Below are 22,259 nucleotides of genomic sequence, written 5' to 3'. Positions count from 1 at the left end.
CATCCTGGACGTGGGATTTCAGGGATGAGGTTGTTTGCTTCTTGGATGTCTTTTTTCCACATTTCTGCTCTTCCCTTGCTTTCTCGCCAGACTGTGTCAGCCCCATTCCAGTTTGCCGTGGACCGGTGAATGCGAGAGCGTAGTGCCTTACAGCTGTGTCCAGAGGAGGGGCAGGGCTCTGTGTATGCGAGAAGCTTTTGATGTGTGGACTAGTGGGTTTGGCATTTATTGGTTCTGTGAGGCCTCGGTAAATGGCCAGATGCCACGAAACCTGAGCTTCCTCTCCTAGCAGCTGGTGAGAGAGTGATGCCCCCCTGGAGCGTTGGTGTGGACTAAGGTGTGGCGGTGTAAGGCCTGTGGCCCCACGCCCAGCCCCACAGTGCTCACCGCCTAGTGCCAGGGTAGCCTCCTAAAGCAGAGCAAGGCATTTGCCACTGGCCGGAGAAGGCCCTGGCGGAGGGCTCCATCTGGGCTCCATGGCGGGGACTTGCCCGGTTCCCCACTGTCTTCCCAGCTCCAGGACAGGGGCAGGGTGGTAGGGACACAGGTGGTGTTGAATTCAAATTCAGAGCTGTGAGGCAGGCTGGGGGCCGAGCCAAGCATATCTATTTAATTCTCCTTTCTAATATAGACGACGTAAAAAACATACACAGAAGCAGAGAGAACGGCAGAGCAGCCGCCCCCCACCTCCGGCTCCCACAGCCGGCAGCCCGCATGGGGTGCTTTCTCCTCTGTCCCGCCAAGGGTTGTTTTGAATCAGGTCCTACACATCATGTCTTCTAATCTGCTAATATTTCCTGCTGTGCCTATAAGAGATAAGATTCTTAAAATAAAACAAAAAAAAACCCCTAACCACAATATCATTCTGGCTAGAAAATGGTAAATTAGTAATTCTTTAACATTATCACATGCCCAATACCATCAGTTTCCCCTGTCATCTCACACACAGTCAGCTCTCTAGAGCCTGCAGCTAGTTCCCTGCAAAAACTGAGGGAGGCTCTGTGTGTGTGAATATACATCTTTTAAAATTAACGTGTTCACTTCAGGATTCAAGTACGGTTGGAGCTTCTCTCTGTCTTTCCCTCTTTAAGTCAGGGTCTCACTCTCACCCAGGTTGCATGCAGTGGCCTGATCATAGCTCACTGCAGCCTCGAATTCCTGGGCTTAAGGGATCCTTCTGCCTCAGCCTCCTGAGTAGCTGGTGCTACAGGTGCACTACCACACTCGGCTAATTTAAAAAAAAATTTTTTTTGTGGAGATGAGATCTCACTGTGTGCACCAGGCTGGACTCAAACTTCTGACCTCAAAGCGATCCTCCCGCTTCAGCCTCCCAAAGTGCCAGGATTGCAGGCATGAGCCATTGTGCCAGGCCCAAGCATTTCTCTTGATTGCTTTGTCTCTTTGTGTCTTAAGCATCGTTTTTTTTTTTTTTCTTTTTTTTTTGAGACAGAGTCTCGCTCTGTCACCCAGGCTGGAGTGCAGTGGCTCAATCTCGTCTCACTGCAAGCTCAGCCTCCCAGGTTCACGCCATTCTCCTGCCTTAGCCTCCCGAGTAGCTGGGACTACAGGCGCCCGCCACTATGCCCAGCTAATTTTTTTTTTTTTTTTTGTATTTTTAGTAGAGATGGGGTTTCACCGTGTTAGCCAGGATGGTCTCGATCTCCTGACCTCATGATCTGCCTGCCTCAGCCTCCCAAAGTGCTGGGATTACAGGCGTGAGCCACCGCGCCTGGCCAAAATGTTTTTTTAAGCCCAGCATATGTCTATGAACCCTGGGGCCTCAGAGGGGAATGCCAGGCAGCCGCCAGACAAGCTTGGCAGGGCAGAGATGGACAGCAGACAGCCAGAGTCGGCAGGAGCTGGAAGACCTTGCAGGAGGGCTGGTTGCTCTCCCCTCACACCCAGGATTGGGAGGGAAGCCTGGCTGTCCTCCAGGTGGAGTGTGGGGCAGAGGGAGTGTGGCCTCTCAGAGGTGGTGGCAGCAGCAGGTGCTCCACGCGTGGCCCCCTGGCCACAGGGCCTTTGCCTTGCTGTGCCTCGTGCCAAGGCCAGCCTGGCCACTCGGCGCCTGTGATCCTCATCCCCCAAGGAGCACCCGCAGGTGTGGTGGGCTCACTGCCTGGACTCCCCGTCCCGGGCACAGGATGGTGCATGCTGCGGCCTTTGGCACAGGCACCTGTTTGGCCAGTTCCTCTGCATCTTAGTTTGCCGAGGCCAGAGAGACGCTGGCTCGTGGCCAGCAGCCTGGGAGTGGGCAGCTGCTCGTGACCTGGCTGGGCCCGAGAACACTTGACTCTAGGAAGCTACTGACATTAGTGGGTCACAGCGCAGTCCGGCTGGAGTCACTAAGGGTGTCACACCTGGGCTGGTTGGCCAGCCACCTTCGACTTTGCCAGTGCTCACGGAGCCTGCTGCCAGGCCTCAGGGGCATGAAGGAGCTGCTGTCCTGACATCTCCCAGGAGGCTGGTTTCCAGGGGTAGCCAGGAAGGGGTTCGCAGCCCCCTGGGGTGCTCCTAAGCTTTGTAGGCCCAGGTCTCATGTAGAGGGCGTGCCATTTAGTCATTCCCAGTGCCTGTGACTCACTGGCAGCTTCCAGCAGCCAATCCCAATCCCAGGGTGCTGGCCGCGTGGTGCTTCAGGGCATGACCTCTACCTGGCCAGCAGGGGGGGCCCTCCTGGCTTTTCGGTGCTGCCCCTCTCTGCAGTCGTGAACATGCTGGGTCTCCTTGTCATGGCTGCCTTACCTGTTTGGTTTGTGTGGGCCACAGGAACCTCTTCAAGACCTGGGGCTTCCCAAGAACCTCTGCCGGGGTGCGCTGGCTCTGCTGCTGCCCAGATCCCCTGTCCGATTCAGCATCTTCATCTGTGACGGGGGGACACCAGGAACATCTGGGTTTGGGGCTGTGAAGCATTCATATCCACTGAGTGTTTAGAAGGTGCCTGGTCACCGTCAGTGCTCTGCAGACACTGTGACATGGTGCAGTTGGTGTCACACCGGTGTCACTGCCGCATGGCTGTTTCGCCTTTGTGCTCTGTCTGTAAGATTAGAGACCTCTCGTCTCTCGTGATCCCTGCTGGGATCTTATGGTAGGCGCCTGTGGCATTTTTGGTGGATACATGAGTATTTAGGGATGTTCAGCAGACACAGTGCTAGTCCAGCACCAGGCCCATCAGGAACAAAACAGGACGGTCCCATTGTGTGTGGTGTTCATGGGTCAGTGGGGTGCGGGGACAGAAGACAGACATGCTTCGGACTGCGAGGAGAGCTGGCAGAGAGTGAGCTGTGCTCTGTGCTTAGGGACAGCAGCAGGCCGGGGTAGGGACGGGCGGGGGTCAGGAAGGGGTGAGCTGGGTGGAGGAGGCGTGGGAGAAGGCAGCATGTCGCTGTGGCTGCACCGAGGATGTGGCGCCTCCTCCAGGCTCATCGAGACTGTTGGTGGGCTGGGGTGAGCCTTGAGCCCATGGAGATACTGTGGCCTGAAAGGGGGCTGTGGTGGAAGCGGGTGACGGTTAGGAGGCAGGTGGTCCAGGAGAGAGGGGCTGGCCGAGGAGCTCGGGAGAAGCGGCTGGACTCGTCGTGCAGCTGGGGTGCACAGCCGTGGCCAGGAGCGTGGAGAGGAGAGAACCCGGTTCTGAGCCCCAGGGTGCCCTGTGCCATACAGTGGGCAGAGCTAGGGAGCATCCCTGAGGCGTCCCAGTGCTTTGGTACCGTCTGGCTGCGCCTCCCCAGGTGCCCTTCTTAGCCCAGGCTGCTTTGTGGAGGCACTCACGGCTTCTGTGGGCGATAGGCAGGGTGCTGAGCGCTGTGGCTGTGGCATTGCGGCGAATCCCCCGATGCTGCCCATGAAGAACCTGAGGTCTAGGAGGCAGGATCACGGCCAGGCTCCCGCTGGTGGCCCTCAGGCCCCAGGCTTTCTGCACGAGGATGCCCCCCAGCCACGTTCATCCTCTGCATAGCCTTGCTGCCTAGCGTCCACTCAGAAGTTACCAGGGAAAGTTTGAAGCATTTACAGAGGCAGATGCAACAAACCCCCTCGTAGCCGTCACCCACCCAAAGGTGGTCCCTGCACAGCCAAGCCCGTTCCAGCCTGCGCTGCCCTCCTGGTCATTCTGGAGCAAATCCCAGACGTCGTCATTTCATGTGTAAATATTTCAAAAGAGGCCTCTAACAAGACAGTGCTACCAGGACCATACCCATGAATTAGTAATCTCTTATGTTACCATATTACTTGGTTATATTAATTGATGATTAATAATCCCTTAGTCTCTCAATATGCCAGTGTTTAAAGTCTTGTTTTTTTTGTTTGTTTGTTTGAATCAGGACGTTGATGAGATCCACACACTGTGATTCTTTGGTTTGTCTCTGAAATTCCTTTCTAGATTCTCCCACCCCCTTTTCATTCACGCACTCTTTTTTTGCTTCATGATTTATTTGGTGAAGAGTCAGGACCATGTGTCCCACAGAGCTTGGTACCATCTGGTTTTTGCTGCTTGTGGCCATGCTGTGGCACTCAGGATCGCCCTCTGACTCACGTGTCCCCATCTTGGGGGCCTGAATCTGGAGGCCCTGTCTCTGTGTGGCTGCCCACATCTCTGCTGCTGGCCGAGTGGATGGTGAGGTGCTAGGATGCTCTCATGGTCCTTCGTGGGTCAGCTGGGACAGTCTGTGCGGGTTAGCTGCTTGCCTTCTCTGGGTTCACCTAGTGGTGTCACTTCTGTAGGGAAGGCAGGACAAGAGCTCTCCTCCCCCACCCGGTTCCCCTTTATGTGCCAGGTTCCAGCCAGCCCTGCGCCCAGAAGTGCCGGCTTGCATCTCCCCTTTGCGCCATAGGCCGGAGGGTGTGGCTTCCTGAGACATGGATGTGACCGTTGTTCCTGAGCTGAAAACCCTCCTCCACCTCCGGACAGGGTTCCCCCTCCGCAGCCAGCGGCAGCCAAGGCCCTTCTCCCCAGGGTCGGCGCCACCACCTCTCTCCGCTGCAGCCGTGCTGGAGCCCGGGGGTCCCACGAGGACACCGCAGCCCGTGCCACTGTTTCCGGTGTGAGGCCGCACATGCTCCTGGCGGTCCAGCCTGGGCACCCGTCCACCTCTTACCCTTCTTGAGCTGACTGGCTCCTGGCCATCCTCCAACCCCACCACAGCCTCCAGGGAGCCTTCCCAGCCCCTCCCACCCCTGCTGCTGGACCATCCCCCTCCAATCTGCCCTAGCATCTCACTTGGCTCACTTGGAACTGGGTCAGCTGCGTTCCTCGGGGGAAGACAGGAGAGGAGTCCTCACAGCCCCAGGTTCCCAGTTTGGCAGGGACCTCCGCCCCCTGGGACAAGTGTCTCCGTAAAGACAGGGACACAGAGGAGGGGCATGTGGCCACATTTGCGTCCTTATGGAAAGCTGCATAGGGGAAGTGTGGACTTGGCGGGGGGTGTGTCGGTTAGGGATACGTTCAGTTGCTCGGACCAGGTGTGTAGCGGGGCTTCCTGTAGGGGCTGGTCTTCTTTTTTTTTTTTTTTTTTTGAGACGGAGTCTTGCTCTGTCCCCCAGGCTGGAGTGCAGTGGCGCGATCTCGGCTCACTGCAAGCTCCGCCTCCCGGGTTCACGCCATTCTCCTGCCTCAGCCTCCCCAGTAGCTGGGACTACAGGTGCCCGCCAACACGCCCGGCTAATTTTTTTGTATTTTTAGTAGAGACGGGGTTTCACGGTGTTAGCCAGGATGGTCTTGATCGCCTGACCTCGTGATCCGCCCGCCTCGGCCTCCCAAAGTGCTGGGATTACAGGCGTGAGCCACCGCGCCTGGCCTGGGGCTGGTCTTCTTACAGGACAAGAAGGCAAGAGGCGCTGGGGCCTGGCATCCCTCCACATAGTCCTGTGGTGGTAGCCGCCCCCACAGGCACCACCTCTCGCGTTTTGGCAAGACAAAGAGAGGTGGCGAGAAACTTTGTCCCTGCAGTTTTGTTTGACTTGGGAAGGAAAGCCCTCCCTAGGCCGTCCTCCCTTCCATCTCCTTACCCAAGCCTAAGTCACATGTCCCCTTGGACAAGGGGAGGGAGCCCTAGCCTGGCCCAGACAGGTCACACCTCCCCGCCTGGGGCTGGGGCAGAGACTCTTCTGAGATCGGGGCTTTCCCCACACAAGGTCACTGTCGGCCACACCAGCTGGCCTTGGATCAAGAACCTGTTCATGTTCACTTGTCTGCCCTGACCGGACTCGTGGTTCTGGAGGCTCCTTCCCATGCAGGTGCACTTGGGACTCGTGGGCGGCCACAGGAGCTGCCGCTGCCACCTGTGTTGCTAGCTGGGCCCCGACTCCCAGGAGGCGCCTGTCCCCAGAGCTTGCGGAGCCTGGTGCCACCTGTGCGAACTGTCCGGCACTGCAGGCAGGCTGGGGAGAAACGGCATGCTGCAGCACCTCAAGCCCCTCGGTCTGTCCCCTCTCACCAGGACTGAGGGTGTGGTCGTACACCTGCGAGCTTAGGCTGCTGGGGAAAGGGCTGAGAATAAAGAGGGTGCAGAGGACGCCGGGCCCGGAGCTCTGCCCTGCATCCCCACTGCTGACTGAGCCGGTGTGACGTCTCCAGCTTCTGAGCAGTGTTCCCCAACTCAGAAGCCTTCACGGGACGCCCATACTCTTAGTTATCTTTATCCCGGTGGACTGCATTTTAACAAAGTGCATTGTAATTCACCTACCATAAAATTCAGCCTTTTAAATTATACAGATTTGGTGGTTTTAGTATATTCACAGTGTTGTGCAATCATCACAATTTTTAAATTCCAGCATATTTTCATCACCCCCAAAGAAACCCTGTGTCTGTTAGAGCCACTCCTGCACCTCCCACCCACCCCCAGTACCCACTCACCCGTGTCTCTACATTTGCCTCAGCCTCCCAAAGTGCTGGGATTACAGGCATAAACTACAATGTCTGGGCCAAAATTTTGAAATGTTTCTGAAGTTCACGTGATCTAATTTTCCTTAGTTGCCTGTGCTTTTGGTGTTGTATTATAAGAAACAATTGCCTAATGCAGTGTCGTGATTGATACCTGTATTTTCTTCCGAGAGCTGTGTGGCGTTAGTGCTTACGTCCAGGTCTCTGATCCATTTTGAGTTGTTTTCTGTGTGTGGGTGGAGTAGGGCCACCTCCATTCTCCCCCAGTGGGTATCCAGTTGTCCCAGCACCATTGGTTGAAGAGGCTCCTTGGTCCCCATTGAGTGGTCTCATCACCCTTGTCAAGCACCAGCTGCCCATAATGGGAGGACATGAACCTGCACGTCTGTTTGCTTGTTTGTTTGTTTGTTTGTTTGTTTGTTTGTTTGTTTTTCAGACAGATTCTTTCTCTGTCGCCCAGGCTGGAGTGCAGTGGTGCGATCTTAGCTCACTGCAACCTCTGCCTACCGGATTAAAGTGATTCTCCTGCCACAGTCTCCCGAGTAGCTGGGATTACAGGCTCCTGCCACCACGCCCGGCTAATTTTTGTATTTGTAGTGGAGACAGTTTCGCCACATAGCCCAGGCTGGTCTCAAACTCCTGACCTCAAGTGATCCGTCTGCCTCAACCTCCCAGAGTTCTGGGTTACAGGCGTGAGCCACCGCGCCCGGCCCATGCACATTGTTTCTGTGAAAACCTCCCTTCCTCCATGTGACATTCAGGCTTGTCATAGTGCGGTTCTCCCACACTCCCCTGGGACCTGTGGCTTACATCATTTGGGATGGGATAGGGTTCTTAAGGAAAAGCGGATGAAATTGTCTTGCTTCGGCCGGGCGCGGTAGCTCACACCTGTAATCCCAGCACTTTGGGAGGCCGAGGTGGGCGGGTCACGAGGTCAGGAGATCGAGACCATCCTGGCTAACACAGGGAAACCCCGTCTTTACTGAAAATACAAAAAATTAGCCAGACGCAGTGGCGGGCGCCTGTAGTCCCAGCTACTTGGGAGGCTGAGGCAGAAGAATGGCGTGAACCCGGGAGGCAGAGCTTGCAGTGAGCCAAGATCGCGCCACTGCACTCCAGCCTGGGCAACAGAGCAAGACTCCATCTCAAAAAAAAAAAAAAAGAAAATTGTCTTGCTTCGAAATTTCAAGGTTCACAGAAACGCAGCCCCTGCACATGCTGCTGGGCCTCCACAGGAGCCCGTTCACACAGCTCCTTCCCGCAAGCCTGCCTGCCCTGAGCCCTCCTGGCCTTTCTGTATTCATCACAGCCCCTCACTCACAGCCCTTTTCCAGGCCACCCCATGAACTCCTCACACCTTCGTGCGGAAAATCCATCAGCGCCTGCCCCATGCCAGGCGAGCGTCCCTGTCTTCTGGGGTGGCGATGGTGCGGGGCGGCACCCAAAGTGGACAGAGCCTCCTGGAAACTGGGTCGTGACCTTGTACTTTTGCCCCCCCTGGGTGCTGCTCTGTCGTTTGAGTCTGCATCCTTCGTCCTGCGTCTGTCGGGCTTGGCCCTGGCTACAAAGGAAGCAGGGAGTAGAGGTGGTGAGATCGTGGGCCTCAGAGGCCCGGGGCAGGTCTCAGTGCTGCCACGTGTTAGTTGGCGTCTTTGTGCCTCGGTTTCCCTGTCCATTAGTGGTGCTGTGAGGGTTGAGGGGGGTACATGTTTCCCGTAACAGTCCAAGAGCATGGCTATGAATGAGCTTTGTTTCTGCCATGGGGCCTGCAAGACCCAGTTGGCTGCACATAGTAAGCTGGTCGATTTTGAATAAGGGCAGGGCAGGAGGTGCCCTGAGAGAGAAGTGGGCGCAAATCGGAGGGAGGGGAGCGGAGGCCCAGTGAGGGAGAGGAGAGGACCAGGGCCAATGGGGAGCTGTGTCCCTGCCCCACGGCCACCCTCTGATGCAGACTTTCTTGTTTTCTCTGTTCCAGGAGGAGCCGAGAAAGGTCTGCTTCACCTACGACCTGTTCCTGAACCTGGAAGGCAACCCGCCCGTGAACCACCTGCGCTGCGAGAAGCTCACCTTCAACAACCCCACCACGGAGTTCCGGTACAAGCTCCTGCGGGCCGGCGGGGTGAGTGTGCCCTGCCCCTGCCCGCCAAGGGGCCGCCTCGCCGAGGCTGCTTTGCTGCAGCCGCGTGTGCCCAGCCAGAGGTGTCGGTGCTGGGGGCCGAGACCTGAGGTGCAGGTCACACGGCAGCGCCCAACAGAGCTGGAGGGGACCTGGGAGCTCCACAACCTGTGCCGGGGCGTGGTGGCTGCAGGTGACTCGTTGCTGGTCACCCTGTGCTTCTGGGTGGCCGTGGGTAATTAGCACCTTCCTGCAGGAAGTGCCGGGAAGGGATGGGCACAAGGCCGGTCTGACCGCGTGACTGGGCCTGGAGCTGGCTTGTAACTAGCCGGGCAGGGCCTCCACACAGGGCCCCTGCCATGCGCATCGCCATCACCTCTGACTTCGGGAGGCCGGACAACAGTGCCAGCTCTGGGGCCAGGGCTCTCCGGGAGTCATGTGGCCGGGACCCCCACGCGGTGGCTGGAGTTGAGCCCTCCGGACTCTGTGGGGGCGCAGAGTTCCCCACAAGGGCTCTTGGCAACAGGGTGGGCGCAGGGCTGGTGGTGGTTATGGAGGAGGGGTGCGTGGAGGGAGGGACGCGCAGGCTGAGGCCTGGTCACAGAACAGCAATGCCACCTTCAGGGCCCAGGGCCACAGAGCCTTTGCCTGGGTGCCAGCCTAAGCCTGTGATGGAGTGGGCCGGGGTGGCGTGGTGTGTGTCGTGCGCGGTGTGTGGTGTGTCATGTGTATGTATGTGTGTTGTGTGTGGCATGTGTCTCGTGTATGGTGTGAGTGGCATGTGTGGTATGGGGTGTGTGTTGTGTGTACGTGTGGGGTGTGACATGTACAGTGTGTGGCATGTGTGGCATGTAGGGGTGAGTGGTGTGTGGTGTCACATGTGGGGCATGTGGCGTGTGTGGCGTGTGTATATGTGTGTTGTGTCGTATGTACATACGCTGTCTGGTGTGTCATGTATGGTGTTCATGGCGTGTGTGTCATGTCACTTGGAAGTGTGTGTGGTGTGTCACGCACGTGTGTGTCACGCACGTGTGGTGTGTCACGCACGTATGGTGTGACGTGTTGTGGAGAGTATGTGAATGTGTCAGGTGTGTATGTGGCATGTGTGACGTGTGGGGTATGCGGGTGGGATGGGTCGCCTCCTGAGTGAATTTGGGGCACTGTGGCTATAAGTGTCGGGCTGGGGAGTCCTCCTTCCTCCTCATGGGGCACGGTCAGGTCCTTGGTGGCCGTCGTTCTCCTAAGAGGAAGGAGGCGTCTGTCCATGTAGAAGCTTGAGTGAGTCCTGCGATCCTTGTAAAGCCCCGCTTGTGGTTCTGATCTGGGGAGGGCGGTGCCGGCGTGGGTCTATGTGGATGGTGTGGCTGAGTGCTGGGTGGCCTGAGGATGTGAGGGCTGGGTCCCAGCGCCCTCCTGGCTCCGCTTTTCCACCTTCTTTCGTGGCCAGATGTTTTCACCACGTTTGCAGTAGGTGTTTTTGGGCGTCCCTGGAGGTTCCGTGGTGGCGTGGCTGTGGGAAGTGGCGTTCCCTGGGCCGCTCTGGGCTGCAGCCAGGACCTCACTCCCTGTGGGAGGCGGCTTCCTTTGCTCCGCAGCGATGAAGGCTCTGAGGGCATCGTCTCAACACATGAAAGCCAGGGGCGGGGAGGAGGCGTGGGGCGAGGCTGGGAGGAAGGGCCAGTCGGGAGGGAGCGCTGGCTCTACAGAGAGACGGGCAGGCTGAAGCAGGCGCCGTGGGGGGTCTCTGCCCCAGGCGCTGGGCGTTCTGCCCTCTGAGGGTGGGCTGTCTGGGGAGCTGGCTGGCTGGGCAGGAACTTTCCAGGCCTCCGGGGCTTGCCCTGGAGTGGGGTTCTCAGCCTTAGGAGCAGCCGGAGGCCTCAGTGGCAGGGGCTCCTCTCGGGGCTTCCCGGGACCAGGCAGTGGCCGTCTAGCAGCAGGTGACCCCAGCCCCCTGCCGCGGGTGCTGGGAGACCTGGGAGGAGGGGCTGGTTTCTGTGTCAGCGAGCGCTGCTTTCTCTGCTCCTCTCACTGGGGGTCGCTTGGAGATCGGTAATTCAAGGGAGAGAGGGTAGGACTTTCCGCCGTTCCAGCCTTGTGCCACTTAGGACCGTGTCTTGTCTCTGTCCCCGTGGCTGAGAGTCTGTGTTTCCCTTGGGGAGCCTGGTCCTCCTGGCAGCACCTTGTAGGAGGTGGGAGTCATCTGCGTGTTCAGTTCCCAGTTCCTTTTTCTCAAGGGTCTGTGCTAGAGCGAGACACTGCGTGATCCTGAAACAGTCAGTCTAGGGCATTGTTTTGAGGGGAAAGAAGGTAAATTACCATGAGAGTCGAAGGAATGGGCCTGAGAGCGAATGGGGCTCAGCCTCCTGGCAAGCCCGTCTGTGCACGGCAGCCTTCCGTGGCTCCTCCGTGAGCCTGCATGGTGTGCGTGCTCCAGAGCGTGGAGAGCCTCCCGTGGCGTGTTTTCAGGGACGGCTGGGGCACACGTGCTGTCGGTGCTGAGCTATCATGGTCAGACAGGCTCTGAGAAGCAGCTCAGAGTGGGGACCCTAGGGGCCCATGGCCTCTTTTCAGCCAATGTCCCCATGGCCGCATGACATCAGCGTCCTTAGATGAAAGGCTTGGCTGGCCGGGAACCACAGGTGCTCAAGGCTGTTATCGGTGCTTCTTCTACCGACTTCAATACTTTTTTTTGAAGTGTGTTTTCTTCTTTTGTTCTCTCTTGCGGCCATCTGGGAGGCTTTTCTCTGTGGTGGTGGCGTTCCTTAACTTGCAGTGTTGATATTTCAAGACCTTGCTCCGAGCTTCCCCCTGCACAGCAGGTGTTTCCTGGGAGCCCTCCTGGAAGGACCCCAGAACTTTGGTCATCCGTAGCCTCTGACGGAGCGCAGGAGCAGGTGCCCCATGCTGCAGGCTCGCTGGCTCACTCGGGCCTGCTTTGCAGAGAGCCCCCTCGGTAGGCACAGGTCGTCTGCCTTGGTTTCAGCCTCAGCCTGGGTGCACTTGCCCTGTTCGGGTCCGCTACAGTCACTGCACACCAAGGACGGCTCATTTCCTGGGCATGTGGGACCCACTGGAGTTGCACCCCTGTGCACCCCGGGAAGTTGCTGCCTGCCTGTCGCAGGCGTCTGGCTGGCCTCTCACACTTCTGAGCCGTTCCCCCTAAACCTCAGCGCGTAGGTCAGGCTTCGGCCACAGCTGCCTTCTCATGATTCTCAGTGTGCTCCGCAAGTCTTCTTGGGCCAGCCCTCCGGTCCACTGTTCCCGGAAGGCCGCATGGCCCCACCGGGACCCAGCCATCCTGGGACCCTGGGCTTTTCTTTGCTCCCCACCCATGCCTGCTTCATCTGCGTGCTCAGCACCCAGTCCCCAGCAGGGAAGCGCCTGGGATTCTTTCGGGAAAGCGCTCAGGCTCTCCCTTCTCCCCTCCTGCAGAGGGAAGCCCCACCACCTTCAGCCCGGCCCATGTGGGCCCCCTGCCCCCTGCCCATCGATAATGACTGTCTCTTCTCTGTCACTAGGTGATGGTAATGCCCGAAGGAGCAGACACGGTGTCCAGGCCCAGTCCCGACTACCCCATGTTACCCACAATTCCACTCTCTGCCTTCTCTGACCCCAAGAAGACCAAACCATCCCACGGCTCCAAGGTTAGTGAGGCGGAAGGCCCAGTCGCGTGGGAGCGCCGGGGCCCAGCTGTGGTGGGTCTGGCCCCCGGCGCCCTCCCTCCACTGGGCTGGGCCTTCCGCACCTGAACTCGCTCCCTTGGCGTCTTCCTCTTTGAGCTCTCTGCACACCCCTCGCTGCGCACTGCCGCTTCCCTAGGATTTCAGGAATAAGCCCGTGATCATGGGCTCTTTGTCCTATTCATCTTGAGGCCAGAGACCCTGCCTAGTCCTCTCCCGTTCTGCCAAGTGATGGCAGGGCCCCAGGACTGCTCGGCCTGAAGCCCTGAGAGCTTTGCTGACGGCTGTTGGGGCGGCCGCTGGGTAGAGTGTCTCTGTCTAGGCTGCAGCTGCCCACCTCTTCGACCCTCCTGAGGGCAACTGGGGCTACTCCTGCCCTTGGCTATGCCAGGCTTTGCATCTCGGGCTGTGGCTCACTGCAGAGTTTCGTGGGGGAAGGGCAGGGGAAGCCAGGTGGGCGCCAGCTGAATTCCAGTGTGGAAGAAACTTGTTACAGTCTCATCTCAGCCCAGTCGGTCAGGTGGGTGGCACTCAGCCTTTCTGAGGCTTCTCTCTCTAAACCGTCCCTGAGCGGCAGTTCAGAAGACAAGCTAGAAAGCCCTTTGATGGCATCACAGTGTCCCTTCAACCCCTGAGCACGCCCCAGTCCTCCGTAGCCGCCCACTCAGCGCAGCCGTTCCTGGAGGCTGAGCGGCATGGGCCCTCGGGTCAGCTGCCCGGTGCCCGCCACCCACACATCTCTCCAACGGTCCTCTCCTTTCTCCTCGCCTCACTTGTCTGCCGGGCCCTGCATGTGGGCCCGGCCATCCCAGGCGGGACAGGCAGGGCTCTCCAGCTGCCTCACAGACTCACCGTCAGCCATGCGGGAGAAGAACCGCAGCACCCAGGCAGGTCTTTCTGGCTCTTTCCCCAAGGCCATCAGGTCTTAGAAATCGTCAGACTTGCCAGAGTCTCTGAGTAGGAAACGGAACCCTGGGGTCTCCCCACTCGGCCTCCTGGCCTGTCTCTCCCTGAGCCTTGTGAAGGTTCAGTGAAGGAAAAGCTCTTGCTGGGGATCTTGGCAGTGTCCCTCTCAGCCACCACAACAGGATTTCTTCTGTACGGGTCACTTCAAGCCACCTAAAACCCTGCGTAGAAAGGACTTCTTGGTTGGAGAGGTGCCCTCCCTGGGGCTGGCGGGGCTGCATCTGCTGGGGCTGCTGGTGGTATCTCTTGCCAGAGTGTCTCTGAGACCCCTGGAGGCCCCAGCCGGTGAGTTTATCCTCCAGGCTCAGGAGGCCTGTGGGCCCCACCCTCTCTGTACCTGGAGCCTTCTCCAGCCACCGGGTGGAGAGATGTAGGTGGCATCTGTGGGGAGCGTTGGGCAGCACAGGGTCCTGCCGAGGCACTTGTCTGCTGAGGGCATTCTGAGAGAAAGCCCCTCTGCCCCGAGCCCTAGCCTGGTGAATGAGCCGTCGGCCCCACCGTGAAGCCCTGGGTGGCACAGGCCCATGAACCGGCCTCTTCCCCGGCTGAGCGCCCTCCTCTGGTCACTGGCTCTCTGCCTGGAGAGTGAGTGGCCGGGCCATGTGCTCCAAGCAGAGGGGCCTCAGCAGGGCTCCCTGAGCCCAGAGAGATGGGATAGGTGGGCCTTTTGGGGCCTTGCCCATCAGAATCCCCAGGCTGGGGGACTGCTGGTGAGTGCAGCTGCAGCAGCTTTGGGGGACTCAGTCCTGGGGTTTTGTCCCCACTTCACAGCCCCCACCCAAGAGTGGCGTGGCAGGCAGGAACCACAGCCTCATAGAGGGGGCAAGACCCTCTCATGGCCTTGCCTGGCAGCAGCTGCAGGGAGCCGGGTGTCACCCATGTAATGTCAGGTACTTGGCCTGGTTGCTTTTTCCCGTGGAGGTTCGCAGACAACCTTGCAAACGTGATTTTGATGGCTTCTCACCCTGGAGAGCGCTCATGTTATGCTTAAAATTTAGTGCCTAATTCGGATCACGAGGTCAGGAGATCGAGACCATCCTGGCTAACATGGTGAAACCCCGTCTCTACTAAAAACACAAAAAAATTGGCCAGGCGTGGTGGTGGGCACCTGTAATCCCAGCTAGTCGGGAGGCTGAGGCAGGAGAATGGCATGAACCCAGGAGGTGGAGCTTGCAGTGAGCCGAGATCGCACCACTGCACTCCAGCCTGGGTGACATAACAAGACTCCGTCTCAAAAAAAAAAACAAAAAACAAAAACAAAACAAAAAATACATGTGCCTAATTTCAGAACCTGTGGTGTCGGGTGCTTGTGCTCCTGTGTGGGAAGGCTCCTTCTAGCTGGGCAGGTCCTGGTGGCAGTGGCGGCTCAGACCCCGGGCCAGGGGCGCACAGTGGGAACTGTGTTAGGGGCCTCTGGCGTGCCTTTGGAGTTTGCCCTTGGTGGCTGTGACCCCGGCTGAGCTCCTGCAGCCCAGCTGGGCGTGTGTCCCCTGCTGGAAGAGGCCAGGGTGGCAGGTGGCATTGCAGTGTCTCACACCTCCCTCCTTGGGGAGGAGCTTGCTGTGGAGCACAGCCCCATTCCACACCCCAGCTCCCAAGGGGACACCCCCTGATAGCCCTGCATGGCCCAGGCCAGCTAGGGGGATTCTGGGGGCACTCCCACTGTCCCAGGTGGAAGAGCCAGGCCGGGCACAGGGCTTGCCGTTTCTCTAAGGAAGTGGCAGAGGCCTCACAGCCACTGGTACTATTCCTGAGCCTTTAACACTGAATGTGGGCTGTGGCTTTGCAAGAAGATGGCCAGCCCAGGAGACTGGCCATGGGGCAGCTGCTGTGTCTGCCCTGTGGTTTTTTGCTGGGAGGAGTCTGTCCCTGGACACTCAGGTGGTTTTGAGAGGCCTCTACCCAGCTTGCCCCTCCCGCATGTCTTTGGGGGATCTGTGAAGCATGGCCCCCCTCCTCCCTGGTAGTCTCACTGCTCCCGGAGCCCCTCCCCAGGGCCTTCGGGGTCTGGCTGCTGCTGGCTTCTGTGCCGGGAGGCCAGGTACGCGATCGTCTGGACAGGCTCTGGGGCCGCCGTGCACCTGCTGGCCGCTGCTCCTTTCCTAGCAAGGGTGGAGCCCCAGGTGGCTGACTGCAGAGAGGCCTGCTCAGTGCTCCTGGGTGCATGGGGTGATACAGGGTCTCTGTAGGGAAGGTGAAGGCGTGGCTCCCACCGCGGGGAGTGCTGGCAGTGTGCCTGTCGGAGGGAGTGTAGGGCAGAAACATACAGCATACAAGCAGCAGCGCCCAGGCTGGCCGCGGGATGGGCCGACTCAGCCATGCCGCTGGCAGCCCCCACACTGCGTGCTCGCTGCCAGCCTGGCCTGCGCCGTTGCCCAGTGAGGTGGTGGCCTTGCCCTTCCTCGAGGAAGCAGGTACAGATAGCTGGGGTTTTCTGCCTGGGTCCTGCAGTGTGCAGGTCACAGAGCTGGGCTCACTCCTGGGCCTGTGTCCTGCTGCTCTCTGCCATCATCTTACCTCTGTCCTCAATGGGATCAGCCCCCGAGTCCAGCTCCACCCTAAACCCCCTGGGTTTCCGAGGCGGAGACCTAGGAATGTCCTCGGTGTTTTAGGAAAGCGACCCAGGCGGTTTCCCTTCTGAGAAGCCCGGGAGCTGTTTGCTCTGTGCAGTACCTGGGACTCAGTGGGCGCTCAGCAGTTGGCTCCCCGAAGCCAGGCCTGAGCTAGCGGGACCCTGGGGGTGTGGAGTCCTGGGGAGAGGGGCCAGCAGGGCTCAGAAAGGAAGGCCGTGGGCGACCGAGCAGGAAGCACTGAGCTTCCCGCACGTAGCATGAGTGCTGGGCGAAGGAGGCTGAGATGAGGGGCAGGGCTGCCTCCAGTGCCCGCCAGCACCCTGCAGTGCCAGCAGAGCCTCTGACTTTCCCAGGCCCGGCTGCAAGGTGTTAGGGCGGGCGGGTGCGGGCGAAGTGGCCATGCTCTGCCTGACTCACCCTGTGCTCTTCTTGAATCCCTCAGGGAATGTTAGTTCAATTCTGAGGGAAATCTTAGCCTGTAGCTGCCGGGGACCAACTGACACTTCCTAGTAGTTTAAAGGGACAGCTCCATTTAAAACTCTAACCTGCTGCCTTACCTTTTTGCTTTATGGAAGAGTTTCTCTAGCTGAGGCTGAATCAGGTGGATTATGCTTTGTAGGGGTCAGGGGTGGCGGAGCAGGGCACCCCGCAATGCTACGTGACCTTGTCTCTCCCCTTGCCCTCCCTGCTCTTGGCCTTGCAGGACGCCAACAAGGAGAGCAGCAAGGCCTCCAAGCCGCACAAGGTGACCAAGGAGCACCGGGAGCGGCCCCGCAAAGACTCCGAGAGCAAGAGCTCCTCCAAGGAGCTGGAGCGTGAGCAGGCCAAAAGCTCCAAGGACACCTCGCGGAAGCTGGGCGAGGGCCGGCTGCCCAAGGAGGAGAAGGCGCCACCGCCCAAGGCTGCCTTCAAGGAGCCCAAGATGGCCCTGAAAGAGACCAAGCTGGAAAGCACATCCCCCAAGGGTGGGCCCCCACCCCCACCCCCACCCCCACCCCGGGCTTCCAGCAAGCGGCCGGCCACCGCCGACTCGCCAAAGCCCAGCGCCAAGAAGCAGAAGAAGAGCAGCTCGAAAGGGTCCCGGAGTGCTCCGGGCACCTCGCCCCGCACCTCCTCCTCCTTCTCGGACAAGAAGCCGGCCAAGGACAAGAGCAGCGCCAGAGGGGAGAAGGTGAAGGCCGAGAGTGAGCCCCGGGAGGCCAAAAAGGCCCTGGAGGTGGAGGAGTCCAACTCAGAGGACGAGGCCTCCTTCAAGTCTGAGGTGAGTGAGCGCTTGGGGCAGGGCAGCCAGGTGCAGGCAGTGTGGTGGGACCCGCCTCCCTTCTGGAACAGCAGAAGGAGGTGGGATCTGAGTCCGGACCTCAGGTCTCACTAGCTGCTCCTCCCACTGGCTCCTTGTAACCTGGGGCCTCCACGCCTCACTAGGCTTCGGTTTCCCCGTCTGTCAGGTGATAAAGTCTGCCTCATGAGGAGTCCCTCCTCACCTCCTCGGTGGCATTTGTGGGTGGTTCTGGTAAAGCATGATGGCATGGTCCCGAGGTCTGAGCTCCCCTCCTCCAGCAGCCCCCTGCACGGGCCCGGGTCTTGGCCACTCTGGTGCCAGTGGGCAAGCGTGTCTCACGGTTTCTCTGACCATGGCGCAGTCAGCCCGGCCTGGAGCTTGCTCCCTCTGCCGATAGGGCATCTGGGAGACTTACCCTTGTCTGGAGGGTTAATGATGAGGACTGCAGACAGCCCCTAGCCATGAGGAGCAACAGGGCCGTGCCTGGCTCCCTATTTAGGTGGCTGGTGGGGTCAAGAGCATCCCTCCCGTCCACACCCGTCGCACACAGCTGTGACTTGGAGATACTCACATCTGGCCCCACCAGTGTCTGAGCTTGGGACAAGGACCCCTGTCAGGGACCGGCCTTGTGTCAGCGTGAGAGGCTGCGGGCTTGTCCCACAGCACAGCATCTGGACATTCTCAGAGGACTGCATCAGACATGACTTGAGTTGCAAGAGCTGGGAGCCACCTCATGGTCTTGTGGCCAGACCCTGTTTGGGGCCTGGGATGGTGGTGATGTCTTCCAGCGCTATTATCTGGCACTTGGCATTTAGACAACAGACATTGGGCCAGGTGAAAATGAATGAATGGATGGATGAGGGTCAGGCCTTTTACCTCTGTTGCCAGCCCCAGCCCTCAGGGGCCTTTTTGGGTCCGGCTTGCCCTCAAGGGGAAGCTTTGCCTCAGGGTCGCTGAGGCTTTGAAAAGCCGCTGGGGCTTTGAATGCAGGTCCCAGCCACAAAGCCAAAGGGGGTTATGTGGGCAGCGCTGATTGCCCCCAGGCCCCTCATGGAGGTGGCAGGGCTGGCTGGGGGTGATGGTCCAGCCTCTGGGTAACAGTGCGTCCTGGCTCATAGACACATAGGCTGGCAAGGCTGAGTGCCTGGTGCTCCCCATGGCTTGGCACTAGCTGAAGATGGCACCATCTGCTATGACCCTGAGGCGATGGGGGGGCCAGTGCCACCTCCCAGAAGTCCTGGACCATCTCAGTAGCCCTCCCAGCTGTGGGAGGGCCTGGCAGTGCCTGCTGGGCACCGAGCCTGCCCTCTTCTCTGCCTATGCAGCAACCACAGCCCTGGGCAGGTGCTTATCCCCTCCCTTCTACCCCAGGGTCAGGGATAGGTACTGGGTGACATGCAGTCCCAGGCCAGGCATCTCCAGGTGAGGCCTTCTGGCACCTGGGGCTGGGTGTGCAGCACGCTGGGCAGCGGCAAGGTGGCTCCATGGCCCGCTCCACTCCGCTCTGCTCACCTGGCCTGGCCCCCGGCAGTGAGTGCGTTGGCTCCTGGCTCCTGCCACCAGTGTTGTGAAACAGCTGGAATATTTTGTGGGGAGCTTCCTGCCACCTCAGACGCCGCTGCTTAGAGTGGCTGGGTGGCCTTGAGGCTGGAGTTGCTGGAGGAGGCTTTGCGACTTCCTCCTGGCCGAAGAAGAGCGCCCCGCGTGCTGAGAGGCTTCTGAGCAATGCGGCTTAGCGCCCTGAGGTCTGTGCGGGAGTGAGACCTAGGCCCCAACAGCAGAGAGTCCCTGACGCCTCTTCCGCCGGGGGCTTCGCCAAAGCCCAGGCTGCTATGGTGAAGAAGCACATCGGCCTTGCAGACCACTGGCCCCTCGGCTTCCCCTTGGCTGTCTTGGGCTGCCCCTCCCCGGAGGCTGCATGTGGGTGTGCTACCAGAACTGGCCATGGTAGGAATCTGCACCAGCTGGGGTCTGACCCACGCCCACCCTTGTAGGGCAGCGCTTTGGGCCGAGTCCCCGGGCCGAGCTCCCACGTCCTCCAGCTGCTGCCTTAGGGTCTCCCTGGCCCTTGGGGATCTGGAGTCAGTCGGTACCGCCTACCCTCAGGCCAGTCGTGGACCCAGTCTGCTCCGCCCTCCCTCTGAGCCCCGGGCGTGCTCTGGTGGCCCTTCTGACCACACCACCTTAGGGCTTTTCTGGCTGAGACCATTTCCGGATTCTTTTCCTCCCTGCCCCTTGGATTTGGGTGGAAGGAAAGGGGGCGCGTGTGGCCGACTGGCTTTCCTCTGTCCAGCACGGCGCCAGGACAGGCTCGGGGGCCTCTTGGGGCTCAGCACCCTCTCTGCTTCCATCCCTGCTGACCTTGCGCAGCCTCCTTTGGCCGCCTGAACTGCCCCCTCACCACCCTTAGTGAGAAAGTGCATGGGATATGGGGCCAGGACCTTGGATACTTCCCCAGTCCACCTCCCTCCAGGTTGGTGCCCACCCCTCTGCCCCAGGGATTCCATCCAGAGGTCGAGGGAGGGCTAGCCTTGGCCTCCGTGTGCAGGCAGCTGGCAGTGCTGGGAAAACTGAGGCTGACATGGGACGGCCTTGGTCTGAGTAGCAAGGTCTCGCTGGTCAGAAGGCTGGGGTTAAAGAGGCCATCTCTTGGTCACCTCTTACCCCCGGCCCCCAAGAACAGAAGTCCAGGCTGTGCATCACGCAGCTCCAGGCAGGCCCAGTCAGGGGTCCTGGACGCTCTGGGGTATGTGTTCAGGACTCAGGTAGCCTGAGTGGATAGTGACTAATGGGCACCACAGCAGGCTTTCCCAGTGACGATTCATCAGGGAGCGCCATGTGTTGGTGGGAAGGGGCGCTGGCAGGGGCTGGTTTGAGGGGCAGGAGGGGGCTGGGTTGGGCTGCAGTAAACCCTTGGGAAGTCCCTTTTCCCTCTCAGGCACAGGTGAGTCTGGACCTGCTGATTGGGGAGGCCTTGGGCCTTCATGGGGCCCCTTCTGCAGGGTGGAGGCTGCCTCGTCCACATGCTAGGGGAGGTGCCGGGGGCTCCCAGGCATTCAAGGTCCTGAGTCCCTCCGGCTCAGTACTCTGTTCACAGCTTCCCTTGCATGGCTGGCGGCTGCAGCGGCCCCTGCCAGAATCCAGCAGACCAGCTGCCTCCTCCTGACGAAGGGAGGACCCTGGAGGGGACTGGTCTGAGGGGCTCAAGCCACCTAGTTCCACCAGACGGGCCCCCAAGGTGAGGGGGCTGCCCTGGGCCCGCCGTGTCCTCTGGCACACCCCTTGGGATCGGTGGCAGAAATGTGGGCCCAGAACAATGGGCCCCTCCCCGTGCAGGTGTCTGCAGTGCCTGACTCCCGTCCACCCAGGAGCTGCACCTCTGCCCCATACATGCCTGCCCTGCACTGTCACCCTCTGTCCTGGCATCGCACCCCTTGTGTCCTTGTTGTGGCTTTTACTTCCCCCTGGTGGCTGAGCCTGGAAGGACAGCTGCGGGAGGAGGAGGTGGGTGGGGCCGGGCTTGCCCATGGCTTCTGTCCCTTGTGCACACATGCTCCTCAGTGTCTTGGGCAGCTGGCGGTAGGAGCAGCAAATGGGTGGGGAGACGGAGCTCTCTGCCACCCTTGAGCCCCGGGACAGCGCTGGGTCAGAACAAGAAGCATCCACACCCAGCTTTCCTGTTCCAGACCTTTTTGCGACACCAGTCAATGCCTGCCCTCTTGGACGAAGGCAAGGCCCACCCACTTGTGGGACTTCAGGCCCCTGCGCCAGCCTCCCTCCCAGTCCCCTGTGCACCTGTCTGGGTAGACAGGAGAGCCCACGTGGTCCACAGGGTCTCCTGGCGCTACTGGAAACCCAGACACCCCTCAGTGAGAAGAATCCACCGGAGTCCTAGGGCTGTCATGGGAGGCTGTAGGCTGCACATGGCCTGGGCGCTGGCTCCCTAGTGGGTTCTCAGCGGCACACGTGGGTACCCTTGGGACCCTGGAGGTGTCTGGGGGAGATCCACTCAGCATAGCCGCTACCAGAGGGCCCCCCTTTGTCTCTGCTGAAAGGTGACAGCTCTCCCTCTCTCCCCTCCCTGCCCACCCCGCCATTGGGTGAAGTCTGCCCAGTCAAGCCCGTCCAACTCCAGCTCCAGCTCAGACTCCAGCTCAGACTCAGACTTCGAGCCATCTCAGAACCACAGCCAAGGTGTGTATGGAGAGCCGCTAGGGGGCGCCGATGGGGCCGGGGAGGGCCCGGAGCTCAGGCCGCATGCGCATTCCTCAGCGTCCACTGCCTGCGCAGGCTGGGCCCTGCAGATCTGTACATGGAGGGTTTTGGTGGCTTGGGGGAGTCTATATTTAAAAGCAAAGCAGGAACAAGTCACCAGATCTCCAGCCAGGCCCAGGGCACTGCCCCTTGTGGTGGCTGTTGGCATGCACCCCGTGCCTGGAGCCGGGCTGGTGAGGGGCTTCTGGTGAGGGCCCTGCCCATGGCCAGAACTCTCCCTGTGCTGCTGGGGACCATGGACGGATGGCATCACCTCCTCTGCCCATCCCACCCGCTCCCCAGGGCCACCGAGGTGCTGGCTGCCTGTGAACGGCCGGGGTCTCCTGCTGCCGGAGCGTTTGGCGTGCCCTCTCCCTCTCCAGGCAGGCCACCCTGAGTAGGGGCGGCTTTTTGGGGAAAAGACAGGCCCATTGGCTGCTCCAGCCTACCCCAGAGTGGGGAGGGCCCTGGGGACCAGGCAGCCTGCAGGACACAGCAGGAGAGCTGC

At 59.8% G+C, this 22,259-nt stretch overlaps 1 protein-coding gene across 2 annotated transcripts in view; it reads left to right on the top strand.

The window, feature by feature from the left end:
- MLLT1 (MLLT1 super elongation complex subunit) overlaps positions 1-22,259 on the top strand; it is a 73,442-nt gene that overhangs the window by 43,890 nt on the left and 7,293 nt on the right. The window contains exons 4-7 of one of the 2 annotated variants that reach the window (XM_030807775.1): positions 8,856-8,999; positions 12,515-12,640; positions 16,919-17,476; positions 21,604-21,691. In XM_030807775.1, coding sequence (XP_030663635.1) covers positions 8,856-8,999; positions 12,515-12,640; positions 16,919-17,476; positions 21,604-21,691 — 916 coding nt within the window. The remainder of the gene's footprint in view (positions 1-8,855; positions 9,000-12,514; positions 12,641-16,918; positions 17,477-21,603; positions 21,692-22,259) is intronic. The other variant, XM_030807776.1, reaches the window with a different exon arrangement.

Source organism: Nomascus leucogenys, unplaced genomic scaffold (genome assembly GCF_006542625.1).
Source record: "Nomascus leucogenys isolate Asia unplaced genomic scaffold, Asia_NLE_v1 Super-Scaffold_241, whole genome shotgun sequence".
NCBI classification, from domain to species: domain Eukaryota; kingdom Metazoa; phylum Chordata; class Mammalia; order Primates; family Hylobatidae; genus Nomascus; species Nomascus leucogenys.
The sequence above is the reverse complement of the archived record's forward strand: the minus strand, read 5'-3'. Positions and strand labels throughout refer to the sequence as shown.